Source organism: Tachysurus vachellii, chromosome 10 (genome assembly GCF_030014155.1).
Source record: "Tachysurus vachellii isolate PV-2020 chromosome 10, HZAU_Pvac_v1, whole genome shotgun sequence".
NCBI classification, from domain to species: Eukaryota; Metazoa; Chordata; class Actinopteri; order Siluriformes; family Bagridae; genus Tachysurus; species Tachysurus vachellii.
Window position 1 is genome coordinate 13,195,485 of NC_083469.1, and position 25,596 is coordinate 13,221,080.

General features: G+C 37.8%; 3 protein-coding genes across 10 annotated transcripts in view; 1 reads left to right on the forward strand and 2 right to left on the reverse strand.

Annotated features, from left to right (window-relative positions):
- Positions 1 to 410: 410 nt before the first annotated feature.
- ahi1 (Abelson helper integration site 1) lies at positions 411 to 13,928 on the reverse strand. Of its 2 annotated transcripts, none has more exons than XM_060880052.1 (27): positions 13,807 to 13,928; positions 13,360 to 13,396; positions 12,174 to 12,298; positions 11,492 to 12,039; positions 11,090 to 11,238; positions 10,810 to 10,999; positions 10,460 to 10,652; positions 10,269 to 10,364; positions 8,373 to 8,558; positions 8,075 to 8,227; positions 7,850 to 7,982; positions 7,550 to 7,673; positions 7,234 to 7,463; positions 7,040 to 7,143; positions 6,813 to 6,931; positions 6,294 to 6,424; positions 5,701 to 5,841; positions 5,035 to 5,225; positions 4,867 to 4,912; positions 4,702 to 4,739; positions 4,469 to 4,583; positions 4,288 to 4,343; positions 4,101 to 4,163; positions 3,796 to 3,958; positions 3,610 to 3,704; positions 1,635 to 1,714; positions 411 to 1,427 (listed from the first exon to the last, which is right to left on the reverse strand). In XM_060880052.1, the coding sequence occupies exons 2-27, from the start codon at positions 13,367 to 13,369 to the stop codon at positions 1,253 to 1,255; spliced, it is 3,654 nt and encodes a 1,217-aa protein (XP_060736035.1). In that variant the 5' UTR covers positions 13,370 to 13,396; positions 13,807 to 13,928; the 3' UTR covers positions 411 to 1,252. The 2 variants fall into 2 exon arrangements, with proteins under 2 accessions (XP_060736035.1, XP_060736036.1); XM_060880053.1 differs by having other exon boundaries at positions 13,360 to 13,429; positions 13,807 to 13,904.
- A 1,081-nt stretch (positions 13,929 to 15,009) lies between these two features.
- lft2 (lefty2) lies at positions 15,010 to 16,537 on the reverse strand. Its single transcript, XM_060879834.1, has 4 exons — positions 16,273 to 16,537; positions 15,814 to 16,048; positions 15,455 to 15,703; positions 15,010 to 15,346 (listed from the first exon to the last, which is right to left on the reverse strand). Exons 1-4 carry the CDS (start codon positions 16,535 to 16,537, stop codon positions 15,022 to 15,024), a joined length of 1,074 nt encoding a protein of 357 aa, XP_060735817.1. The 3' UTR covers positions 15,010 to 15,021.
- Positions 16,538 to 20,816: 4,279 nt separating this feature from the next.
- Positions 20,817 to 25,596, forward strand: part of cdc42bpaa (CDC42 binding protein kinase alpha (DMPK-like) a) — a 44,793-nt gene continuing 40,013 nt past the window's right edge. For 3 of the 7 annotated variants that reach the window (XR_009649116.1, XM_060879582.1, XM_060879584.1), the window contains exon 1: positions 20,819 to 22,046. Coding sequence is in view for 6 of the 7 variants with exons in the window: in XM_060879582.1 (XP_060735565.1) it covers positions 21,869 to 22,046 (178 nt within the window). In the remaining variant the exon portion in view is untranslated. Of the gene's footprint in view, positions 22,047 to 25,596 lie in introns of all 7 variants that reach the window. The other 4 variants (XM_060879586.1, XM_060879583.1, XM_060879585.1 and 1 more) reach the window with 4 other exon arrangements.

The following is a 25,596-nucleotide window of genomic DNA, read 5'->3' on the forward strand; positions in this document are numbered from 1 at the left end:
CCTATAAAATGTATTTTTTATGTAAATGGCCACAATTTAAAATGAAAGAAATAGGAAAAATGAATATTAGCCAGCTGAGCGTGTGCTCATTCTATAAAATGTTTAATAAGTATATGCATATACACTAACCTGTACCAATGACCCCAAATGCAGCTAAACCACTGTATACTAAGCACAATGCACTAGAAGATTACACTTTGTGCATAAAATTTAGAACTTTTATTCATCAATACATTTGTCTGTGATCAAATAGTTAAAGCTTTTGGAAAGGCTTGAAATACCCAACATGCTTAACATAAGCACTGGACCAAAGCAGGAATGTGATGTGCAACATAAAGATTTTATAATCCTACCCAGGCCTGATTATAGATTTGGAATCTGTATATTTCTCAGGGAAATCTCACTAAACAAGGAATTACTTTGCTCTAAGTGACATGTCTAGAAAAAAAAAATTTCCCTTTGATTTTATATAACGGACATCGGGCTGCTTCAGAGTTTAAGATTTGCATTTGAATAGATTCCACAGATCACATCTGTTTCACTATACAGAAAACTGCAGTTAAGGCTCAGGGTTTCTGAAATGAAGACTTACAATTTAGTTCTGTACAGTTTATACTGCTGGACCTTTAGGCAAGCACTTCACCCACAACTCGGCTTTAGTCCAAGTTGCTCTAGAATGAAATGTGGAATGTATATTATATGTAACAATGAATAATGTAAATAATGTTTCAGAGATTGAATTATGAACTAATTCTCAGTAGGCTAAGGTTCACGCAGCACATGCAAATTCTATCACTCTGCCATGGCTTGACACCAACTTGCTAGGCAGCCAGGTCTGATTAGCATCTTGAGTGTTTTTAAAGCGGATTGTAGTCCAAACGTTTTGGAAGTGGACCTACGTGACAACCCTAAAGTATACAAGCAATGGCTCAGTGAGTGATACTCCTATAAATGTAAATTAAATACGATTGCAACCTTGTACAATTTCTGATCGTGGGCTAATTTGTGTTAAAATATGGCTTGACCGAATTAATAAATGCTGTATTGTTTTTATTTAAACATTTACAGTCAATTTCTGTCAAATGAGCAGATAAAACTTCAAAGACATGAGACTACATATTGGTTATGAAAATGAACCTTATAAAATTACAAAATACGTTCAAACAGAAGGCTTGATTGTTAAAAATATGTACAGGTCCTGAATTCAATATGCATATACTTTTCCTTCTTATGACTATTAATTGTCTATCAATTATTCCTGATTTGTAGCATCAGAAATAAAAGCACTGTTGGTTTGTCCTAATCTTGGAAGAGGTCTCTTTTTTCTGGTAAATAGAACAGAAGTGTCAGGATCGGTTGATGAGGTGGATGGAAGATCATAAGAGAGCTCACTTTTCTTCATCTTCTTTTCTTTCTTCTTTTTATTTCTTTAAATAAGAGTAAAAAAAAAGATTTAACAGCTTCTAGGAATGCACACACATGAACACACACGTGAATATAACTGAAATGTGTGTTTAAAACATTTAAGGCACTTCATATATTGGCAATTATATTATAAATATTACCTATTTAAACTTAAGACTCAATGAGAAGGCTCTGATATAGAATGTATTAGAGTTAGCAGTGAGTCTTACTTGAGAGAAGGTGCCTCAGCGTCAGTGTCCAGCTCTGAAAGAATCTTCAGCTCCCCAGAGGCACTGACCGCTGCAGACATCTGCAGCAAAATGGGACAGTGACCAGCAATCAGTAGCAAATCACAAACACTGTTTGTTCCCTTTTCTTACAAAGCAAACTTCTATTGGTTATTTTAATCAGGTTTAATAGATCAGCAGATGTAAAATAGGTTAGAGAAGTAAAAACAATTGGAGATGTTACACTATACAGGTGTATCTCTAAGTTAGAATGTTGTGGTAAAGTTCATTTATTTCAACTCAAATAGTGAAAGTGGTGTATTATATAAATTCAGTACACACAGACTGAAGTAGCTTAAGTTTTTGGTTCTTTTAATTGTGATGATTTTGGATCACATTTAACAAAAACCCACCAATTAACAAAAAAAATTTGAATACTTCATAAGACCAATAAAAAAACATTTATAGTGAATTGTTGGCCTTCTGGAAAGTATATTCATTTACAGTACATGTACTCATTACTTGGTAGGGACTGCTTTTGCTTTAATTACTGCCTCAATTCGGCATGGCATGGAGGTGATCATTCACTGCAAAGGTGGTATGGAAGCCCAGGTTTCTTTTACAGTGGCCGCCTTCAATTCCTCTGCATTTTTTGGTCTCTTGTTTCTCATTTTCCTCTTAACAATACTCTATAGATTGTCTATGGGGTTCAGGTCTGGTGAGTTTGCTGGCCAGTCATGCACACCAACACCATGGTGATTTAACCAACTTTTGGTGCTTTCGGCTGTGTGGGCAGGTGCCAAATCCTGCTGGAAAATGAAATCAGAATCTTTAAAAAGCTGGTCAACAGAAGGAAGCATGAAGTGCTCTAAAATTTCTTGGTAAACAGGTGCAGTGACTTTGGTTTTCACGGTGGACCAACACCAGATCACCAGAGACTGTGGAAACTTAACACTGGACTTCAATCAACTTGGGCTATGAGCTTCTTCACCCTTCCTCCAGACTCTAGGACCTTGGTTTCCAAATGAAATTCATAACTTGCTCTCATCTAAAAAGAGGACTTTGGTCCACTGGGCAACAGTTCTTCTTCTCCTTAGGCCAGCTAAAATGCCTCTGACGTTGTCTGGGGCTCAGGAGTGGCTTAACAAGAGGAATACGACAACTGTAGCCAAATTCCTTGGCACAACTTCTTGACTTGACTTGACATCTGTGTGTGGTGGCTCTTGATGCCTTGACCCCAGCCTCAGTCCATTTCTTGTGAAGTTCCCCCAAATTCTTAAATCGATTTTGCTTGACAAGCCTCTCAATGCTGCGGTTCTCTCGGTTGGTTATGCATCTTTTTCTTCCACACGTTTTCGTTCCACTCAATTTTCTGTTAACTTGTTTGGATACAGAACTCTGTACACAGCCAGCTTCTTTGGCAATGAGTGTTTGTGGCTTACCCTCCTTGTGAAGGGTGTCAATGATTGTCTTCTGGACAATTGTCAGATCAGCTGTCTTCCCCATAATTGTGTAGCCTAGTGAACCAAATTAAGAGACCATTTTGATGGCTCAGGAAACCTTTGCAGGTGTTTTGAGTTGATTAGCTGATTGGCATGTCACCATATTCTAATTTTTTGAGATGGTGAATTGGTGTGTTTTTGTTAAATGTGAGCCAAAATCATCACAATTAAAAGAACCAAAAACTTAAACTACTTCAGTCTGTGTGTACTGAATTTATATAATACATGAGTTTCACTATTTGAGTTGAATTACTGAAATAAATGAACTTTTCTACAACATTCTAATTTAGTGAAATGCACCTGTATAGTCCTAAGAATGTCATGATTTACCATTAGAATACCATTTTGAGACCATCTTCTTACAACATATATTTAGAAATAAGCAAATTACCTAAAATATCAATGCATAGAATGCCCTTGCATTGCAAGTAGTATTTCAGGCCTGAGGGAGATCATTTATTCTTCTAATACAATACCTTGTTGGCTGTGATTCTACTAACACCTTCACTTATTTGCTGTAAGGGTCCCGGTTGTGCCTCTATTGCCCGTGAGAGCTCTTCATCAAAACCCTCTGTATGGAGAAAAAGGAAAACCATGTTTCAAGCACTATACTGTACGGACAAAAGCTGATGCTCATCTGCGATCACAAATGCTCTACATACTTTCATCAGCCACATAGGCAGCTGGGAAGTAGCCCTGGTGTCCACTGGCTAAGCATCCAAACCACCAGTTGTCATTATCTTTGTGCAGCACATGGATCACATCACCGCGGTGTAATGTCAGCTCATCAGAGCGACTGGCATTATAGTCATACAGGGTCACAACCTGAAAGACAATTCACAGGGACTTGGCCTTGAACAAAACCGCTACAGTCTAGCTCAACTAAAAACGTATTTAGGGTAGAAATTGAATTGAAGGGTAGAAAAGTAGAAAACATTAATGAAGCCATCACAATCATAGCGAGTACCGTCTGCTGGACTCGTTCCACATCAGTCTCAGCTTGTAATGGAAATTCAGAATTTGGTAGACTCTGGGGAAATTCATACAATCTGCTGTTAATAATATGAAGCTAATTTACTTTGTTCTATACATTTTTAACAGTTATAAACTGATTTCTTGAATAGGAATCCAACAAACCAAAATATCACTCTCACCCTTTGCTTTAATGATGGTATTCTTCTAATGGGATATCCAAAAGCAGTGGAGCCATCTGTGTGGGGTGAGAAAACGTTTAGAAAATCAAAGCAATGCTCCAGAATACACAAACCTAAACATTTAACGTCTAAGTATGGCAAGGCTGTTAATAAATATAAATCATTCACAGCATTTACGTACATGCTTGTGAGCCGAGCAGGGCCTGAGGAATTAGCTGAGCACCGAGTGAACTGGGCAGCTGTAGATTGGAGTGAGGAGAAAGCAAAGATGGAGCTGGGAGAGAAGTATGCAAAACCTGTAACACAATAAGACAGGTTACTTGTTGCATTTCAATTTAATGCTGAATTAGTATAAACATATGATTCTTAATTATGTATATAATTGACTGAAAATTTTGTATCACAATTACTTGCCTCATGGGATAAGCCCCTCCCCAACTGAGATGTGCTTCCTTCAATTAAGATAAAATCCATTTGTGTTAATTAAAATGACATCTGAAACTTACATAATATAAAGAAAATATAAATAAACTGATTTCATTCACTTGATCAAACTGTACAAACGGAAGAACTACTCACCCTGGTCATAGAGGTATTCCATGCCAGTGCTATTGCGATGTGGATCCTGAAATAACAAAAACTTTCTTACCAAGATTATATACCTTAAACAAGAGAGATCAGAGTATATCTGGAGACATGTATGCTTCCTATTCATTATCTGCGTTTGTGAACCCTGCATGCTCTCACCAGAACGGAGTCTAATTTCTGTTTAACTCGCTGCATCTTGAGGGACATGCGAGCAGCACTGGCAAATCGGTCCATTGCATAGGCAGGCGAATCCTGGAATGCAAGGATCTCGGTCTGATTCCTCGAGGTTTTACCGACAGCAGTGTCAGACCTGTTCAGAACTCTCATACTCTCCAGCTCCAACTGAGTAACTAACAACAAACAGGAGAACTAGCTGATTTTTTTTTATATAAATTTCTAGCACATATTGTAATATAATATTTATTAAGATTCCCTTCAGATAGCACCTCAGTATAATAAATTCAGGAATATTGTTTTAAATACCACCAAATATTGTGTGTTATTCCAGAAGGCACAGTTTTAAAGGAGATACTGAATAGCTACATTTGTTTAAATTTATTCATGCATGTTCAATGAACACTTTATCCTAGTCAGGGTGATGGTAAATCCAGAGCCTCTGATATGTCATGAATACTGAACAAAGAACAGCAGAGCTGGCTGGGTCACCAGTCCATCATAGGTCCACCACACACAAACAAATAATTATTTACACCCAGAGTTTAATTTACACCCAGCTTACAGGCAGGAAAGACAATAACTCAAACAAGAAATTTATATCATGTAAAGGCTTTTTTTTCATTATTACCTGCAGACATATAAACTCACCTTTTCGGTCATACACATATAACTGAATTGGCTGATTTTGCCCAAAGGCACAGAATGCGACTAAATGTTCATGAGGATGGAAAGCCACTCCACGGAGAGCAGTAGGATAGCACAGCTCTGAGTACACAGCCACTTGATCACCTGCATTTGATCAGAGAACACACACAGGCCTTCACTGACAGGTTTTGCTATAGCAGACAGAAAGCACAATGCTTTTCTCCAAGGACCAGGAAGGCTGCAGGTTTTCATTTCAGATAAACATAAATCAGATTTGCTCTTGTTTTAAAAAGAGTTATAAGGACTGATGAGTTCAGCTTGGCTGGAGTGAAAACCTATAGTAGGTTGGTTTATTCAAAAAAGAAATACCTTTAATATTATGTTAAATTAAACAAAAACAACTTTATGGTTCAAAAATGAACATTCAATATATCATTTAAATATCTAAAAACTAAATAAATCTTTGCTTAAAGTTTACATTGTCAATCCTGTCTGCTCTTCAATTTCAGTTCTACATTTATTAAGAAAATCATTAAGGAAAATTCTGCCATGCTCAAAGGACTTTATACAGTTATATGCTTATGAGAGCTGCATACCGGTCTCAGCGTTCCACACATAGGCAAATCCATCCTCACTGCCTGAGAAGATGAAGTTTCCACATGGAGTGAAGGTGCTGTTTATCCTCTCCCTGTAATTGGTGGCACCTATATATTTCTTTATAGCAAAGCTGTGGTAAAAAAAAAAAATACAAAAGAAACCTATGAACAATGTTTGACAAAGTCACAGATTTCCAGCCTATATCATAAAAATGTTTAGAAAGTAAATACACAGACAAGTGACAAAGCACACATAAATGCCATTGGTTATGTTGTAGGGGCATTTGCATGTATGGTTTGAATTTTTTAAAGTTTCCTAAAAGTTTTAAAGTTTTATTAATTTATTAATATTATTATTATTATTTATATAAATACATAAATATTAATTCATTAAATAATATACATTAATATTTATTATTAAAGTTTTAAAGTTGTATACATACAGTACAGTACATAAGTGTCTGTGTATTATTCTAAAACACTGCACAAGTTTCTCTGCATGAATGTAAATGTAATTACATTCTCAAATCCATCACTCGCAAAACGCTGTCTTTGGCATGGATTAGAAGACGCCTTCCATTTGGATGCACTTCTAGTGAGCTGATTGGAATTCCATTGAGATCACTTTCCTTTATTTCCTGTAGGAAACATTTCATGTTAAATTCTAACGTTATTGTTATGCAAGCCTTTACATAATTAGTATTACATTAATGTTTAATGATTATTCTGCATTATTATAGATTTACTTTTTCAATTTTCCACAAACATGTTGATTTATGCAGTGATCCATCCTCTACTTTACTCCATGCAATAATCAGGCCATTATTGTCTGCAGAAAACATCCTGCTTCCTGTGTCAGAAATACACTGTTGCAGTTAATTAAATCTTTCAATAATGATAGACATAAAGTAAATATTTAAATTCAAGAGAGAAGCTGTACCTTCACTGTCAAAACACAGCGCGTTGATGAAAGCCTTGTGTCCTTCAAACTCTTGCAGAAGTTGTCCATTCACATCTTTAACACCTACATTCCACACTCGGAGCAGACCATCATAGCCCCCTGTTACCACCAGGCTCGGGGCTTGAGGGTGGTACTGGGCAGAGTACACAAATGATGGATGGGGGAGGATCTTCTGAGCAAGTCCTTGGAGTCTTTCAACGTTCCACACTCTGACAGAAGAAAATGGGATTTGAACGATCATAAAGGTGCAGATTTCAATTCTTTATTCCCCAAACATGGTCAAGGAAGTAGTTACCTGACTGTTCCATCAGAGGATGCTGACAGCAGGCATGTGTCATCTCTGTTCCAGCAGAGATCATAGACGATACTGAGGTGTCCATTAAAAGATGCTAGGACGTTGCCTGAGGGGATCTCATACACTACGGAAAAACACCAGAAGTCAGCATCATTTCTGTAAATCATAACATGGATAAAAACCTATAGACTTTCCATATAATCCAATTTAATATTGTATCAGGTTTATCATGTTGTTGATGAATCACAATCTTAACTTATTAAATAGATTATTATTTTAGACAGGTGCTATATTTGAGACCTATAACAGGGAAAGCATCTCTGTCTGCACAAGCAGCAGCCAGGACTCTGCCATCATGAGAGAAGCGTAGAACAAAGCAGCCCATCTGACCTCCACGGAATGACAGCATCAGTTTGTTAGGAATACGACACACCTGGTAGGATTACATTGTTTTTTAGAAAGCTGAATTCAGAAAATTCTTTAAACATGCTTAAATATGCAACAGGACATATTATAACATGATACCTGTCCAGGCAGACGGCTCCATTTTATGGCATCTGACTTGCTCTCCAACAGCTGGGTGAATGTCTTCTGAGTGAGTTCAGAGTGAAGCTCAGTGTACGAGGTGCTGCCTCTTTCCTGCTGCAGAGCCATCATCGAGCGTATACTAGGGTCCACCTAGTGACAGTCAGCTTGGTCAGATTTTTTTCAGTAAGAGCTGAACCAACAGCTTATTTTATCAACCATTTTAATTTCTACAACACGTAAGATTTATAAGATGATCAAATAACTGTAGCAACAATTTACTATAAGTGATTCTTACATGTTCTGGTAGTTTGAGTCCTTTCACTGTGACATAAAGAGTTGATGCATATCTGTTCCAAGGGTATTTTGACCACCACTGAAACACCTCGATTGTTTGTGGATTTTTCCTAGCTCTGGGTGGAGGGCTGTACAGCTGGAGACGCAGTTTACTGCCAACGTTCAACACACCGTTGGTCCCAACGAGCTAAAAATTAATAATAGAAATATAGAAAATATACATATAAAAATGTTGGATACGTTTTATATATTTATATGCATCTCACAGAAGTGAGTACAACCCTAACATTTTTGTAAATATTTTATTATATCTTTTCATGTGACAACACTGAAGAAATGACACTTTGCTACAATATAAAAGTAGTGAGTGTACAGCTTGTATAACAGTGTAAATTTGCTGTCCCCTCAAAATAACTCAACACACAGTTACTAATGTCTAAACTGCTGGCCACAAAAGTGAGTACACCCCTAAGTGAAAATGTCCAAATTGGGCCCAAAGCGTCAATATTTTGTGTAGCTACCAATCTGTTCCAGCACTGCCTTAACCCTCTTGGGCATGGAGTTCACCAGCATCACAAGTTGCCACTGGAGTCCTTTTCCACTCCGCCAGGAGGACATCAGTGAGCTGGTGGATGTTAGAGACCTTGCGCTCCTCCACCTTCCATTTGATGATGCCCCACAGATGCTTGATAGGGTTTATGTCTGGAGACATGCCAGTCCATCACCTTTACCCTTAGCTTGTTTAGCAAGCCAGTGGCCCAGTCTCCGCTGAGAGGGGATCATGCTCTGTTTCAGTATGTCACAGTAAATGTTGGCATTCATGGTTCCCTCAACGAACCGTAGCTCCCCAGTGCCGGCAGCACTCATGCAGCCCCAGACCATGGCACTCCTACCACCATGCTTGAATGTAGGCAAGACACACTTGTCTTTGTACTCCTCACCTGGTTGCTGCCATCTATACCAAATAAGTTTATCTTGGTCTCATCAGACCGCAGGACATGGTTCCAATAATCCATGTCCTTAGTCTGCTTGTCTTCAAACTGTTTCCGTGCTTTCTTGTGCATCATTTCTAGAAGAGGCTGGCAGCATTCATACATCTATTTCCCAAACAAAACATCTGGATATGACTCTGATCACGTGCACTCAACTTCTTGGTCGATAATGGCGAGGCCTGTTCTGAGTGGAACCTGTCCTCTTAAACCACTGTAATGTCTTGGCCACCATGCTGCAGCTCAGTTTCAGGGTCTTGGCAATCTTCTTATAGCCTTTACAGATGGACACAGACCAACATACCGACTGACTGATGGCTACTGTAGCTAATCCTACCTATTCAAAAAAATGGTCTTGAACGTGAATGTGTAACATCTCTGTATGACCAAGATGAAGAAAGCCATTGAAGAAAATGGTATCAGGTATTTCACCTTGAGACCATGATCTTGTTTGGATCAACTCTAATAAGATAAAATTTAGATAATTAGATCAAATTAGATTAGATAAAATCCAATTAGAACATCTCCTGGATACAACGATAATTCTAAATCTAGATCCTACATTCAGCTACTTGTTCTTAAGATAATAAGAATCTTGAACAGAAGGACAAACGAACAAACGTTTTTTTTGTAAACGTATTAATCAGTGTTTTGTTTCACAAAGAACCATTAAATCCATTATTAACATAGTCTACAAACAGCTGTCTGAGTCATTGAGCAGCTAAGAAGTAGTCAGAGAAACCACTTTGTGTCTGTTCATGAGATATAATCCAAAAGTTACAAAATGTGGAAAGGTTGAAGAGGGGATTAAATACTTGAGCAGGTCACTATTATACTGAGAAAATACCAATAATCCAGTATAATGGCTGTTGACAATCCAGTACAATAAACAAAGCATTTTGTGATACCTTTAAAAAAGCCCAAGCAATTTTGCGAAATCCTCGTTCACTCAGGTCAGCAGAGGCATTTGCCCTTGCTTCTTCCATGCTCATAAATTCAAGGATCTATAACAATAGTAAAAGTGTTTATTTTAGTCATGTTGTAGCACTAACGATACATTAATGCAATAAAAAAAGCAATACCCAATACTCAAAATCACCTCAAAAAAAAGGATGACCTTCGGAGCCTCATCATTCTGCTGAAGAAAATAATTAAAGCGCTCATTAAAGATGATCTGCTCCTCCCACTCAGGAACTGTTGACTTTTGTTTCCTGAAGTCGAAAGGCTGACTTATAATGGGAAGGATATGCTCGACATTCTCCTGTTCATAAAAGGAAGACACTCGACGGTGGCTGAGGGTAACAGAGAAATTGGACAATGATGGGTGCTTGGCATAATTATATATTAACATCTGTTTTACAGATTGGACCAAAATGTAACACTAATCAGGCTGATGATATCCTGAGCAGATTTATGTTTTTACTTTATAGACATCTGTCAAATTCCTACCTGTCCTCTTTCTTGACATAGTGTCCAGTGATTTCATCCACAACATGGACTTTGACCATGGGATGGGACACCAAAAGGTCCGTCTTGAGTCTGTCTGTACGGTGAATGTAAACTCCCAGCACTAGGCCATCATCAAAGGCCTGGCTAGAAGATGCATCCTCTTTTGTCTGACTGTCCTGTACTATCACTTCTGCCAACAATGAGCCAACACAACCCAATAAGTGTCAACACTATAAAGGTAGATTAATGAGTTGCCAAAATGATGTACTGTATTACAAACCTTGCGTTTTTTTCTTCTTCTTTTTGCCTATAGACTTGACTGTCTCTTCTTTCTCCTCCTCTGCGACATCATTTTGAAAGTCTTCCTGTAATTTAGCTTTATCAGCTGCTAGTTCCATCCGATTTTGGACGCATTTTGATGCAAGTTCACTTTGTATATCAAAGAGATTCAAGTATAAAGACAGAAAAAAAGATCATTACAATTCATCTTAAGTTTGTCAAGTAAACTGTAAATGGAAGATAAACAATATTGTTAAATCACTTATGGTAAAGTAAAAAAACTTTAGTTGAGAAGATTGTGTGGAAGAGTCATCACACATAGCCTTACTAAAATACATTAATCTCTGTAGCAACTCAATTATTGAAGATGATCTAATTATTCTACTGTACTAAAAATTCTCACCTTTCCTCTCCTTTAGTTCCTTTAAGATTCTTCTTTTTCTTTTTCTTTTCAAACTCATTGTTTAATAGAGTTATTTCTTGATGTGTTTCACTCTGTTTCTTTTGCTGGGGGGTTTTCAGAGCTCTCTGCTCTGCCTGTGTAATCTGTTGCTGATACTCCTGAAGGAGATCATCTTCACGTTCAAACTCTGCTTTTGTAAGACCAGCATCATCTCCCCTTCTGCTCTTCCCTTTTTTACCCTTTTTCTTCTTCCCCAGATCTGCCTCAGTAGGACGTTTTATTTCGGACTTCAGGGCAGTCTTGTCACTCTCATCATTATCTTGAGCAGCTGGCAGTGGAGGCAGTGCCCTTTTGCTCTTCTTTCTTCCTGAGATTTCAGTGGGCATTTCTTCACCCACATTACTGATGTTGGCTTTCGTGAACACCTCATTCTCCCTGCGCCTGTTCTTCGTGTATCTTGGACTTTCCTGAACAGGGTCATATGTGTTACTGAGAATGGTCTCATTTTCCCCAGTGTCTTTGGTCAGGTTTTTCTTTAAGGTCTGAAGCTGCAGGAGAACAAAATGGACCAAAACATTTAAAATACTCAACAAGAATATTTAGCCTATTTGATGTGAACAACACAATGGATCATAATAATCAATTGTTAATTGGTGTCATTTCTACCAAATTAACTTCATACCTCAACATTCTCCTGCAACTGCACTGATTGTTGTTTGGGCTTTTTCTTCTGTAAAGGAGGATTTGTATATCTCCTTAAAACCTCATCAATGTGGGTTCTTGTTGTTGCTCTCACTTCACTCTGACCTGTTAAAACACAAGTTTAACTGTCAAATGACACCACGTATGTTATATGGCCAAACGTATTTGGAAACCTGACCATTAAACCTGCATGATCCCCTTTAAAAAACCAAGGGACATGGTCACCCTTTACTGTTACAAGAACCTACATTTTCTGGTAAGGCTTTCCACTGCATTCTGTAGCGACTGTGAGGCTTAACCAATTTAGCCCCAAGAGCATTAGTGAGGCCAGACACTGGCCTTGATGACACTTGAGCTCACTTAGTGTGCAGGGCTATTCTCATGCTGAAACAGGTTTAAGAACTTTCTAGCAAGAGAAATCTTAATTCTACAGAATACATAGACATTCTAGACAATTGAGTGTGGTACAACTTTGTGGCATCAGTTTTGGAAAAGAACCACATATGGGTGTGATGGTCAGATGTCCATATACATTTGGCCGGCCAGCCAGCCAGCCAGATAGACAGATAGATAGATAGACAGATAGATAGATAGACATATAGACAGATACTACTTTATTGTCATTGCATATTACAGATACACAGCAACGAAATGCAGTTTGGCATCTACCAGAAGTGCAAAGAGTAGCAATTTTCCAAATAGACAAGTGCAGATAAATATGTAAACATATGTACAGCTTGTAATATAAATAGATATTTATGTAAACATGTGTACAGTGAATCAATATAAAGGCTATAGCAGAGTGCAGAGATGTGTGTACATTGTTGAAAAGTACAAGTAAATGGTTCTAAGGCTATGGCATTGAAAAAAAAACTGCAGACACTGTTGTAAAGGAACAACAAATATAAGGTTATAAGGTTATGGCATTAATAACATGCGCAAGCTGAATAAAATTCCATTATATATACATATATATAATGTGAAATATTAGGCAGAATGTACAGTAAGGTGTATATAGATACACATAAATAAAATAGTGATATGTACATTGTATGTATAATTGTACAGAAGTTATATACAGTATTATATAATTATACTTATATTATATAGTTATATAATGTGGTACTTAAATTTTACTTTATGTAAATAGATTTTAAAGTTCTTACCTGCCGGCATTCTCGGAAATTCAGGGGCAAAGTCATTCTGTGTACAAAATACAACTTCTGATGGTTTAAGCTGTTTAAAGGCAGGAGTCATTTAAGTTAGTTACAGTAGCTATCTGGCTAATCCACATAAATAATAATCACTATAAATAATCACTAAGTATTTAACTTTTTAAATAAATTACAGTACAATGCACACTGCTCAGACTCTTGAGCAATTATTTCACAAAGAAAGCGAGAGTTTGGTCAGACATTTCTGTTTATTAAGGCGTATCTGTGTTGTCTGAATCACCGTTATTTCACTTAACGCTACTCCAATGTTAGCCAAGTTAGCCAGTTTGCTACCACAGTAAAATCACATTAGTGACGAATCTAAACTAACGACCATCTTAACCTTTTTTGCACCAACCAAAACTCACTATGATCTGGTGTACAGCATATGTTACTTACCTAAAAACTAAATCATGGCTTTTGAAAGTTTGTTTTTTTAACTAGCAGTCGTATTAGCCAATGAACGGTTGCGATGGTACCCGATAATAAACAAGTTCTAACGCAGCCTCCGTGTGACGTAGCTATCTGAAAGCACCAATCAGAGCACAGCACCGAGGCTCGTCAGCGTGCGACGCACCGACACGTGAGAAAAATCTCTGCTGTCAGCTTTGTTTATTCGCACACACACGACGCCCTCTGCTGCTCATGTACGAATAAAATCAAGGCAAATTGAGCATTTTCATCTGAGATGTAAGTTAGTAAAGTTAAATACAACATACTAATTTGGACACATTTGGCTCCTATACATTTAAAGAAAAAAGCTCCATACAACTCTTTACATTTCACACCTGACTCTGAAAGGAAGTCATAGTATTTTACCTATTATTGTGGTCTGAGAATAGTAATGCGTAAAGAAGTATGACTTTTAAAAATTAAATAAATTTTAAAAATAAATAAATAATAATTGCTACACGTGAATGGGGGTGTGGTTGTTAAGGTATTGGGCTGCTAATCAGATGGTTGTGAGCTCGAATCCCAGGTTCACCAAGCTGCCACTGCTGTGCCCCTGAGCAAGTCCCTTAACCCTCAATTGCTCAGTTGTATAAATGAGATGCAAGTCGCTCTGGATATAAGGTTGTCTGCCAAATGCTGTAAATGAAAGTCTTCCAAATGTGATGCATGCATCTAAATTCTTACCACAGTCACTGAAATCAAGCCCTTTAAAAGATTCTGACATTTATCACACCTCATTTATCATTAAGCAAGTTGTTTATTGCAGCCTATATCTTCCATGAGATGCAATCAGTTGTACATGAAACCGAGCAGCTGATTGCAATGTGAAAATGTTCTGTGCGTAAAATGTGTTAATGGCTTCGTTTCAGGTCTTGATGTAGTGCTGTAGTTCCTAATTAATCCCATGTGCTATTTCTGAAGTTGCTAAATTCCATTGTGGGGTTTATCTCAATCATAAGAATTTATACGGAACCCTATAAATAACACACAAACTTCATACAATTTAACACAAAAGACGTTAAATGTTTTTATTTTCAGAAAATAAAAATGAAATCACACAGTGCTTTTCATGGTGCAAAATAAACTATCGTGACTCAATGCTATATTATACGCGTTATAACGCATTTTAAGTGCTTGGCTGAATAGGAAATTCCTTGTTTTTTATGCGGTGGAAATCTTGTCCATGGAACATCCGCACTTCTCAACAATCATGTTGGGAAATTCGGCCACTTCTATTTGTGTGTAGTCCCCTTGTTTTACTAGGTACATAACTGGCAGAGGTGCGCTTTCAACCACTGAGCAGGATCTCGGTCCATAGCCGTAGTTACGCTTTGGCTGCTTACATCCTCCTGTACAGCGGAAAGCCTGGTATCCAACCGGCTCCAGGATCCAGTACTGCGCCCACGTTACTTCCCGGAAGTTGATGTAATGCTCTTCCCGACAGCAAGCCTGATTGTCTGCGCTGTGCCTACAGTCGCCCAGTGACCTGTATAGAATTATACATTCATTAATGACACTGTTGATACAGGTTATAGACCTATAGAAACCTACACATTAGTGAATATATGGTTCATCTACTAATAATGCCACTTACCCATATTCCTCCAAGTTCAAGGTGTACAGCACGAGCTCAGGTGTCTCTGCAGTGTTGTCCAGGGAGTTCACAGCGTTTTGCGTGGTGAATCTCACTCGTTTTGCCATTTCTGCTGCATAAATTCCAGGCCTCTCTCCTTCGATCCTCACCTCCAAATGCAGTTGGCTTTTTGTCACTGATTTGGACCAGTAATGAACAGCTTGGGTCACGTCAAAGCTCCTCCAACCGGCCTCGTTCACTGGCACCAACCTGTCAGAGACAAGAGCATGCGTTGAACAATAAATTCTTCCTTTCTGCTTTATTAAGCAATTCATCTGAAACCAAGTGTCTCTCTCAATATAAAGGTCCGAGGAGTTTACCTTGAGTCAACCAGTGAGCTGTGGTTGGACTCCCTGCACACCCAGTAAATGCTCACACGGGCATGATTGACAGGTCTGTGCTTCTTCCTCTCAGTGGCAAGCAGTTTACGCGGAGAGGTCTGGTAAAGTTTGAGCTCTGCCATGGCCAACTCGCTGTTTTCTTTCAGCCGCGTCTCCATGTCAAATACGAGATGTTGTCTAGTCATGTCTGAGTATTTCATTTCGCTTGTTATATCTGGGAAAACATAGGAGGATGCGTTAAATCAAGCCCCGTTACGCATATACACACATTTTCAGAAAAAAAACCCTCTGGAATGGTACTGTGTTTTGTACCCTTAGTATGTATACTTTATCTAGAAAAGTACACTTTGTCTAAAACTTACTAAACTTACAAAGGCTGGGTAGTGCCACAGCCACAAGGGAAAGCTGAAGTTGACATTATTCTTATAAAAATCTTACCTGCGTTCCCATGGATACGCCTAAGGATCCCAGCCAAACTGGGCAGGGACCTGCGCCTCCGGGCATGGTGTAGTTTCAGCATGGAGATATACTTGTTCTTGATGTGATTCGGAACCACCAGATTTTCTAAGTCTCTCTTGTGGATGCTCGGCAGTTCTGTTAGTCCGAGTTTCTGTAGAATCGCGTCCTTCATGTCTTCAGTGGAGAACGTTTGCGCCAGAGAGATGAGCACTGCACACAGCAGCAGGTGGATGAGGAGAGCCATGTCGTAGTGCTACACGTTCGCTGTTGTCAAGTGACTGAATGTGAAGGGCTTAGGAGACTCCTCTCCTTATATTCGGCTCGACCCCCGACATCACATCACGTCTAGACCACTTTACAGTCCTAACGGGGGAAGGGGGAGGGGGCTACCTGAAGGGTCTGAGCCACTTCAAACACACATCACTAATTGGGAGTCGTTAGTGTTTTCTCAGATGAGTGTCTCAAAAATAAAAAAAAATCGATATGCTTCCCAAAACCTGCATCTGAAATTAGCTTGAACAGTGCCATAATTAAGGCCCAGAACACATGGTAGTAAACGAAAGGACTTGTCCCTGGGGTGTGCTTTCACACAATCCTGTAATAGTGATACTATAGGTACAAAAAACGTACTGTGGAAGATAGCACTGGGGAAAGGTCCAGTGTTTTTTTTAGAGTATGACAGTAAGGGGACCATCAACACAGTTTTATTTCACATGAGTCTATCTTTATCAATGACCAATTTAGGTCCAGGTTTGTTGCTTTGGTTTAGGACTAGCAATTTATTTAGTCTGGAAATATTTTGAGGCATAATAATATTTATTTTACATATTGTAAGTATTCAGATATTATTACCAATACAGACCACAGGGTTGGGCTCTTGGAAATGTGGATTGGAAGATGTTTTCTTAAGGGGGTGATTATCTATTTCTGCTCTAGGATCAGTCAGACCTTTTTTTTTGTTCCACAAGCAGGAGAACTAAAGTTGGCTTCAGTCTGCCTTGTGTATTGGCTTATAGGTTCCCTATCAGACAACTCAAACCTCCAAAAGGTCTGATGATAGAGCAACTATTCTCAGACAAGCAGCCAAATATACTTCTTGCAGCCTGCTGTTAATTCAATTATTAATCAAGTTCTTTGTCATGGTGGAAAAAATATTTTTAATAATATTTAACATTTATTGTTGTACTACAATAACATTATTATAATTGTTGTTGTTGTTGTTATTGTTATTGTTATATTATTATTGTTATTATTCTTATTCAATAATTCTGTAATAGTGTAAAAACAGTGTTACTAAATATGTAACCTTATGGAAACTAACATTGGTGAATAAAATGCCTTCTTTTTAAGTCACAAATGTATTAACATAGATTTGAATAATACACAGAACATAGAACTGTATAATATTATACACATATTTGTATTAAATTATATATCTTTTGTAAAGGCAGATTAGTACTTCTACTCTTTAAATAGATATCTGTAGCATGCTATATATATTCTAAAATAATGGATTAATGTTTCTAATCCTTTCCAACTGTTAACCAGAACATTCCACATAATAGTCTACCAACAAGTGATTTATGAGATTTGATGTCACTGAACAGTTAATGCTTCTGACTAGACTTGCAATTCATTACATAGGCTACACTACCTATATGATTTACTCCACCATTCCAAATCCAATTACACAAAATACCAGTGGTTTAACATCTTAATTGAATAAAAGGAGCCTGCAGGTTTTCTGATCTCTTATGTTTTCCTTGAGTATTGGCTACCAGTCCTTCCAATCCCTTGTGAATACACATATGATTTCACTCTGATTAATATATCTTTATTCTGTCTGTGTTAAAATGATTTTTTTTTTATTATTGAATTTTTATTAAATTCATTCTGTTCACTGTGTTCAATATAAAGTAAGCCCATGTGCATGGATATCTTTAATTAGTTTTTGTACCAAGGGTTTGATTTAAATTTAATGCAAATTTTAAAAAAGTCCTTTTTAACACGTTTTTTCACATTCTTTGAGATTAAACATTCTTATTCTGTTTACACTGAACTTGAATAAATATCAATAATTTTATTGTATAGGATTGGGATTGTGCATAGTGTTGCACATGGGCTTTTGGGTCTGGGTTGATACATAGCACATATATTAGGTGTATTCATTGAGTGATATTGCCTAAAGTTAATCTGGGCACATTCTTAAATGTTAAGCTTTGAAAATGTATTCTGTATTAGTTTAGTCTAGCAGTTGGTTTACCTCTCAATACACACATATTATATAGACTGATTTATTTGCTGTGTATCATGTATTTTATGTATTTTATTTATGCCTCATCCTACTACTTATTTAAAGATCAGTTAGATGAGGGAGGTGGGAATGTTTCGCCAGATGGAAAACAATAGCCCAGTGGGATAAAAACAACCTTAAACGTTGGTTCTTTCTTTTAGCCTTTTAATCAAAACGCAAGTCCAATAAACACATTAGGCTACGTGTTAATGATAGACTGCGTATCGCACATTAGCATCACAACGTGCATCCATTGACGACTGGCCGCTTTACAGAATACCATCCAATATTCCTCTTACTGAACGAAATATGTCATGTATGTCGAATAAATAAATATATGTGGAATAAGTGAATATGTACACAAACGCAGAGGCGGAGAGAGAGAGAGAGAGAGAGAGAGTGTGTGTGAGAGAGTGAGAGAGAGAGAGAGAGAGAGAGAGACAGACAGAAAGAGAGAGAGACAGACAGACAGCGAGAGAGAGAGAGAGAGAGAGAGAGAGAGAGAGAGAGACAGCGAGAGAGAAAGCAGAGAGAGATAGAGAGAGACAGACAGAAAGAGAGAGACAGACAGACAGCGAGAGAGAGAGAGAGAGAGAGAGAGAGAAAAGAGAGAGAGAGAGAAAAGAGAGAGAGAGAGAGAGAGAGAGAGAGAAAAGAGAGAGAGAGCGTCTTATGTCTGTAATATGTCTGTCTACTGCACTGCTCTTCTTTGAACAGTTATCATTTACATGTTAAGAGATGTGCAAGTGCTGTCAAAATATAAAATATCTTTATTGTCATCATACAATTAAAATTGCATTTTGACCCTAGTGGTCAAAACTTGGAAAAGGTCAGACAACCATCAATAGGGCTGTAGAAACATATTGTCACGAGCTGGGATGCAATTCACACACTTTTAGGTAACGCACGTGCAGAAACAGGAGTGAAGAAGCAAACACAACCAGATTGTATTTAAATATATGTTAGAAATATAACTAATTACATGATACTGCATATTTTATAGGTCTAAAATTACAATCTGAAGTAAAGCCTACATACATTAAATATATAAAGAGACAGAAAAAAAAACAACAACAAATGAAACAGTGGATGATGTACTGTATATCCTGAGTTCCAGTTACTAGAAATAAACGAAATAATTTGAACATAATAAATAAATCTCAGATCTTCATTTGTCCAGCAGAGGGTGCGATTACACCATCATCATCATCATCTTCATCATCATTATTATTTGTTATGACGTCTGTGTAGTTAATATTAAAAACAAGGACAATGTTGGTCTATTTTTAACCCAGCTAACCACTACTCATATTTTACAATTTCTTCCCTGATGAAACTAGATTGCAAGTGCGACACTAACAAATTGTTTTCCATAGTGATCACGACATGTCTACATACTTTCTGCCACATTTTTGTTACTTGTCTCAATAAACATCTGTAAAACATGAATTCAGTTTTTTTTTATTAATTTTGCCCTGATATTTGTCAGTCACGTGTAGTTTCTGAAAGTGTTTTACATTCTTATATGCTGTATTGTGTTGTTATAAATCATTAGATGTGAAGCACAGATATGTTTTTTATGAAACTAACTCTTTGTATCTCTTTACAGAGCAGATCTGACTATATTTGTTTAGTTTATCTTGTAAATATGCCTTTCAAGGAATTTGCTGAAATCATATAGGCTACAAATAGACGATATTTTTTGAGCCCTAGAAAGACAAATAAGATGTCAGTTGTGTGTCTGATGGGCAGCAGGACCTCTGGGAGCTCTAGAGTGCAAGCTGGTCAAGGGGAAAGAGACTGGGGGAGGAAAACACTGTCATATATAATCGACCCTGCATCCATTATTTTTGGTTATCTGGAGGAGTCCCAACAGTCCCAATCTGTTGTAAATATATATCTGTTAATATAAATATCAGCTCATGGCATCTCTGTAGACCTTTAAACAGGCATCAAATAACTAACTTTGTTCCTCGAACACAATCCAAAATAATCGTATCTTTATCAGTGATTTACGATGCAGAAATAGGGCAATAGTTCTTCCAGCATCCCTGAATTTGCCCATAAAGCAAAACAGCTGTCGTGCGCTGGTCGCCATGTTGGTGTGGAATTCTTTCTGGCTTTATTCCCAATAACTCCCACCTCCCTCTATAGGAACACTATACCGGATATGAAATAACAGCTTCTGCGCTCGACCTAGTGCCCTAGATGCAGGGAGATATTTGGGACGGAGCCTTATCCTAGCGCTGCAGCCGCATTCCCTGAGAGCGGTGGGCTGCGGGCTTGAGGTCGCACAGGGGAGAGGCGCGGAGTTCCACTGGGCTGTGGGACACGGGGATGTTAGTGACGGTTCATCCTGCACATTTTCGACTGTCGAAAGGATTTCTGTATAAATGCGTCGGGTTTTTTTTTTCTTCTTCACGGACTGCCTGTGCTGCCTATCAACTATTTTTTTGGAAGTTGTGTCAAGTTAGTTAGTTAGTTAGTTAGTTAGTTAGCAAGCTATTTGTCTGCTGTAGCTACACAGTAGTGTCATTAGCTAGCGTAGAAGTTACTCTGTGGTTAGCTAATTGTTGTTCGCATCATGACCTAACGAATATCTTTAGACACGTTAATGCTTTCCAGATTGATGTATTATACGAAGTCTCGTCGTTTAAAGTCTTAACAAAACACTTCCATTGTTTAGTGTCTACCCAAGAGTTAACCTCAACTAGCACAATCAAAGCGCTAGCCACTTAGCACAACATGCTAGCTAGCATATTTTCATTTGCTGCAGGATTTTTGCTCACATTAGCTGCTTGTAACCGATACAGCTAAAGACAAATTTATAATCAGTTGTATTTATCTATCTCTCCCTCTCTCTCTATATATATATAATATTTACATACAGAATATTAAACATGAACAGCACTGTTTATTAAGAAGTAAGGAGTGTGAACAGTGGAGCGACATCACGTCTAGATAAACTGATTTTTGTTTAAATTTCTGACTCCAGAAAATGTAGCAGACAATATTAAGTGAACGAAATAAATACAACTAAGCTAAAAAGAAACAGCTAGTTTTGTAGCTAAGGCGCTGTGAGCACACCATGTTTGTCTGTTGTGTATGAATGGGAGCATGAAGTGTTTTCTTCTGGAGCTTAGCTTAGCTTAGCTGTGTGTTTTTGTAGCCTCAGCACCGACGTGGCTAGCTGACTCCGTTTTTAATGTCAGTGTTTATATTTTTAATACAATTCTGTCATATATTGTAAAGGCAGCGACTGTCGCGTTTTTTTGATCCACCATGTCGGGGGAAGTTCGTTTGAAAAAGCTGGAAAAATTGTTCCTGGATGGTCCTGTCAAGTCTAACGGCCAGTGTTTCAGCGTCGAGACTCTTCTGGATGTCCTCATCTGCATGTATGATGAATGTAATAATTCCCCCCTCAGGAGAGAGAAGAACATAACCGAGTTCCTGGAGTGGGGTGAGTGTTAAACACGTTACACACTGTGGCTGGTTTGCAGTTCAGTAGTTTATTTAATACACCATCGAGCATTGGGCATTTTAGCATGCATACATTGTGTATAGTAGGTTTTCAGTGATGAACTGAAACTGTACTTTTATTCTGCACAAATCCCTCTACATGACTGTTCAGCGCCCATTCAAAATTGAGAGATTATAACACCATTCTCAGCATTGACCCATGATTATGGGTCTTTTATGAGATGCAAGAGTGGCCCTGTCATATTGAGAACTACAATCTCCAGCTTTATGCCTGCTGATGGGCTAGATGCCAAACCCTGGTCTGGAGAACCTCATTTCCTGCAAATTTTAGTGTTTCTTTGCCTCTGTTACACCCTATTTAACTAAGCAGCTACATAACAGTTTTTCCTGGTTGATGTGCTAGTGTAGAAAAAATACATTAAAATTGGCAGAACATGTGGTACTCAGGCTCGGGATTATGAATCTTATTATTAAATGGGTCTAAGGAATTTTAAATCTATAGTCTGTAACCGGTGTACCAAGAAAGTATGCGTGTCAAATAAATTGTTCATTAAGTACACAGAGTATACAAACCTGTTCTGCCTGATAAACTCATACTAGAGGTACACACAATAGCCTGTGACTACCGTGTCTGTGTGAGAGCTTTACTGAGAATTGTCGACCACTTAAAATATATCTGGTCAGCAGTCAACTCTTTACATTGATGGATGGAGTAGTAGGAGTTTAAAGATTGTGCAGGGCAGCTGGTATATTTTTACCTTCAAACTGTACATACATGACATACATACCAAACCAAATTCCCATTCAGTGTAACTGCTGGCAAACAAGCAGATGTTTAAGGTCCTTAGGTTGTATTTAGTGGGTGATCCATTGCTGGCTGATTTTTCTCTCTCTCATGTTTTCCCTAATGTGTTCTATTCTAGCGTTTAATATAATCATGTAAAGCCTTTTTGTACTTTAGGTTACTGATTGCATGTTTCCTGTGTTTGGGGTCTTGTAAAGTTGTAGAGTGTTTCCAGTGTGCATACAGCCTCTAGTAAAGTCAAGTAACAACATGCTGCTAAATATTTAGTAGTCAGACCTGCATACTGAATTGCAAGGCTGAGACACACATCAAGGATCATTGTGTTGTCGTTTACTGTCATCGAACCACAAACGCATCTCTCAAACACTACACACACATACACACAAGCTTATTAAACCATGCTATTCAAGATTTATTATTTTTTCTTCCCCCTCTCCTTCTTCCCCTGATATATAGGAACTCTCACTGTATTACATTACATGTGTTAGACCTATGCATCTCTCACATTACGTTTGTTAAACCTTTACATAGTCTGTTCTTTGCCAGTGACAGCTGAGTCTCAAAGAGAGATCATGTAGCCTATAAAAAGGCTAGGTCTTGGCAAATATAAACAGGCGTTCCATTTCTAGGGAGCTATTCTTGGTGTCACAGCATTCCTTATCATCATTAAATACTTCAGAAGCATACTAAATTTACCTAGTCATTATTTGATTATTTTTAAATAGTTATTCTTTTCCCTTCCTTGTAGATATTTTACACCTAGGACGTTGATTTAATATTTATATCTAAGCACTAAATCTAGATAAAGCATTAAACAGATGTCAGTTTCCTTTTGGAAAATGTGATGTAACTGTTGTGCTCCTCTCATATTAGAACATAGCCTCATTTTAAGAACTGCACTAGAACAAGCTGGAACGTGCATCCTGTCTGTCAGCCACATTTGTTATGATGGTCATAACCTTGTGATAGCCACGTGCTTTAGAGCTGTTTACGCTCAGCTAACCAGGTACAGAAGATGAGTGTGTAGCCTGTTCAGTTGACAAGTATTCATTGTTAGTGATAATGAAGTTAGTGATTTGTCTTGTTGGAATGCTGTGCGCCAGGCAAACCTCACAGATTATTTCTCTGTAGTCAATTAAATAAGGGTATCAGGCTTTTTTGTTCACACGAAGTGTGTCATATTGTTATCTTGTACTGAGCGAGGCACAAATTTCACATCTCAAAGTCAATGTCCCTGTTCCATTTTTGTGATTTTAACATAGTCACATGTAATCTCCATTGTCATCTGTCTGAAACCCAAAACAAAATATGAGCCTCATCTCCATAAGATCGACATGTGAACGTTAGACAAGATCTGTCGTTGAGCACAGCTCCATCATGCTTAAGGTTTCACATGACTTGGCACAAAGCTTTCAGAGAGTTGGCTTAGTAATTGTCAGTATTGGATCAGTATCCGATATTGACTGATACTTGGAGCTGCCTTGGTGTCCTGATAGAAAGAGGACAAAAGAAATAAAAAGTCCAAGATGTTTAAAGATGATAAAATTGCAGTCTTTTTAAAGTAACAATTTTACTAAATGCTTATTACACGTTTTACTGAATGCTAAACAAACAATTTTGACTTATTGTACAACACGAAAGCTGAAACATAAAGTGTTCAGCGTTGTGAGTTGTGAATGTCACAGATGGGCTAGGTTGTTTTTATGGCCATTAACTGTTTAACGGAAAATGCTGACTAAGGGAACAGTCCCTGACATCTTGTGGTATTTCAAGAAGGCCAGTTATGTTGGAGTTTCATGTCCTATAAATCATAATCACCAACCACAGCAAGTCAGTTCATTTGCATGATGCTGTGTTTTTAGCCAGACAGAAGTGCTATCTATAAAACATGTTTTGCACTTTAGAAAATTCTAGGTGTTTTAAGACATCTGAACATGAGTGGAAAAAGATAAAGAGGGGTGTTAGACTCCAGACCTTCAGACCTTAACCTTAGGGAGATTTTTCTTTGTATAATTTGTCTTGTAATGCACTGGAGGTTTTAGTAAATAGTAGTTATTGTTGAAGTGCATTGTTTTAATTTAACAGCATTACAGCATGGTAGGGTGTATGTTATTCCTCTTGGCTCAGATTTCCAATTACTACAATATCAAATTTCTTAATAAAATTAACTGGTTTATAGATAGATTTGAGTTTTGGAACATCCAAAATATAAGTTAGTTTCCTTTCTTATTTGTGTTATAGCTGCGATAAACACAAGCCGTCCCTCTGTATCTCTCTCTCTCTCTCTCTCTCTCTCTCTCTCTCTCTCTCTCTCTCTCTCTCTCTCTCTCTCTCTCTCTCTCTCTCTGTGTTTTTGTTTTCTTCTTTTTAAATGCAACCTTTTATTTTACCAAGAAACTGGAAAGTGTGAACTCTTTCTCCTGAACACATTACTTGCAAAACAGTGACCTTTGCAAAGAGTTTCCAGTCAAACTGAATGAACAGAAATGTCATTATTTGATGAATTCACAAAGAGTTGTTAAAGAGGTAAGATACCACAAAATCGTTCTTGTAATTAATACATCATAAACACATGCTGTTATAGTTCCGTTCAGGATGCACGACGATTGACGTTTATATCTTCTTGTACTCTGCGCTGTACTCTGATATATCTGTACTCACACACTTCAGTATGTAGGAATGACCCAGTTTGTTATAGAACTCTGTGCATTTAAACAATGTATTA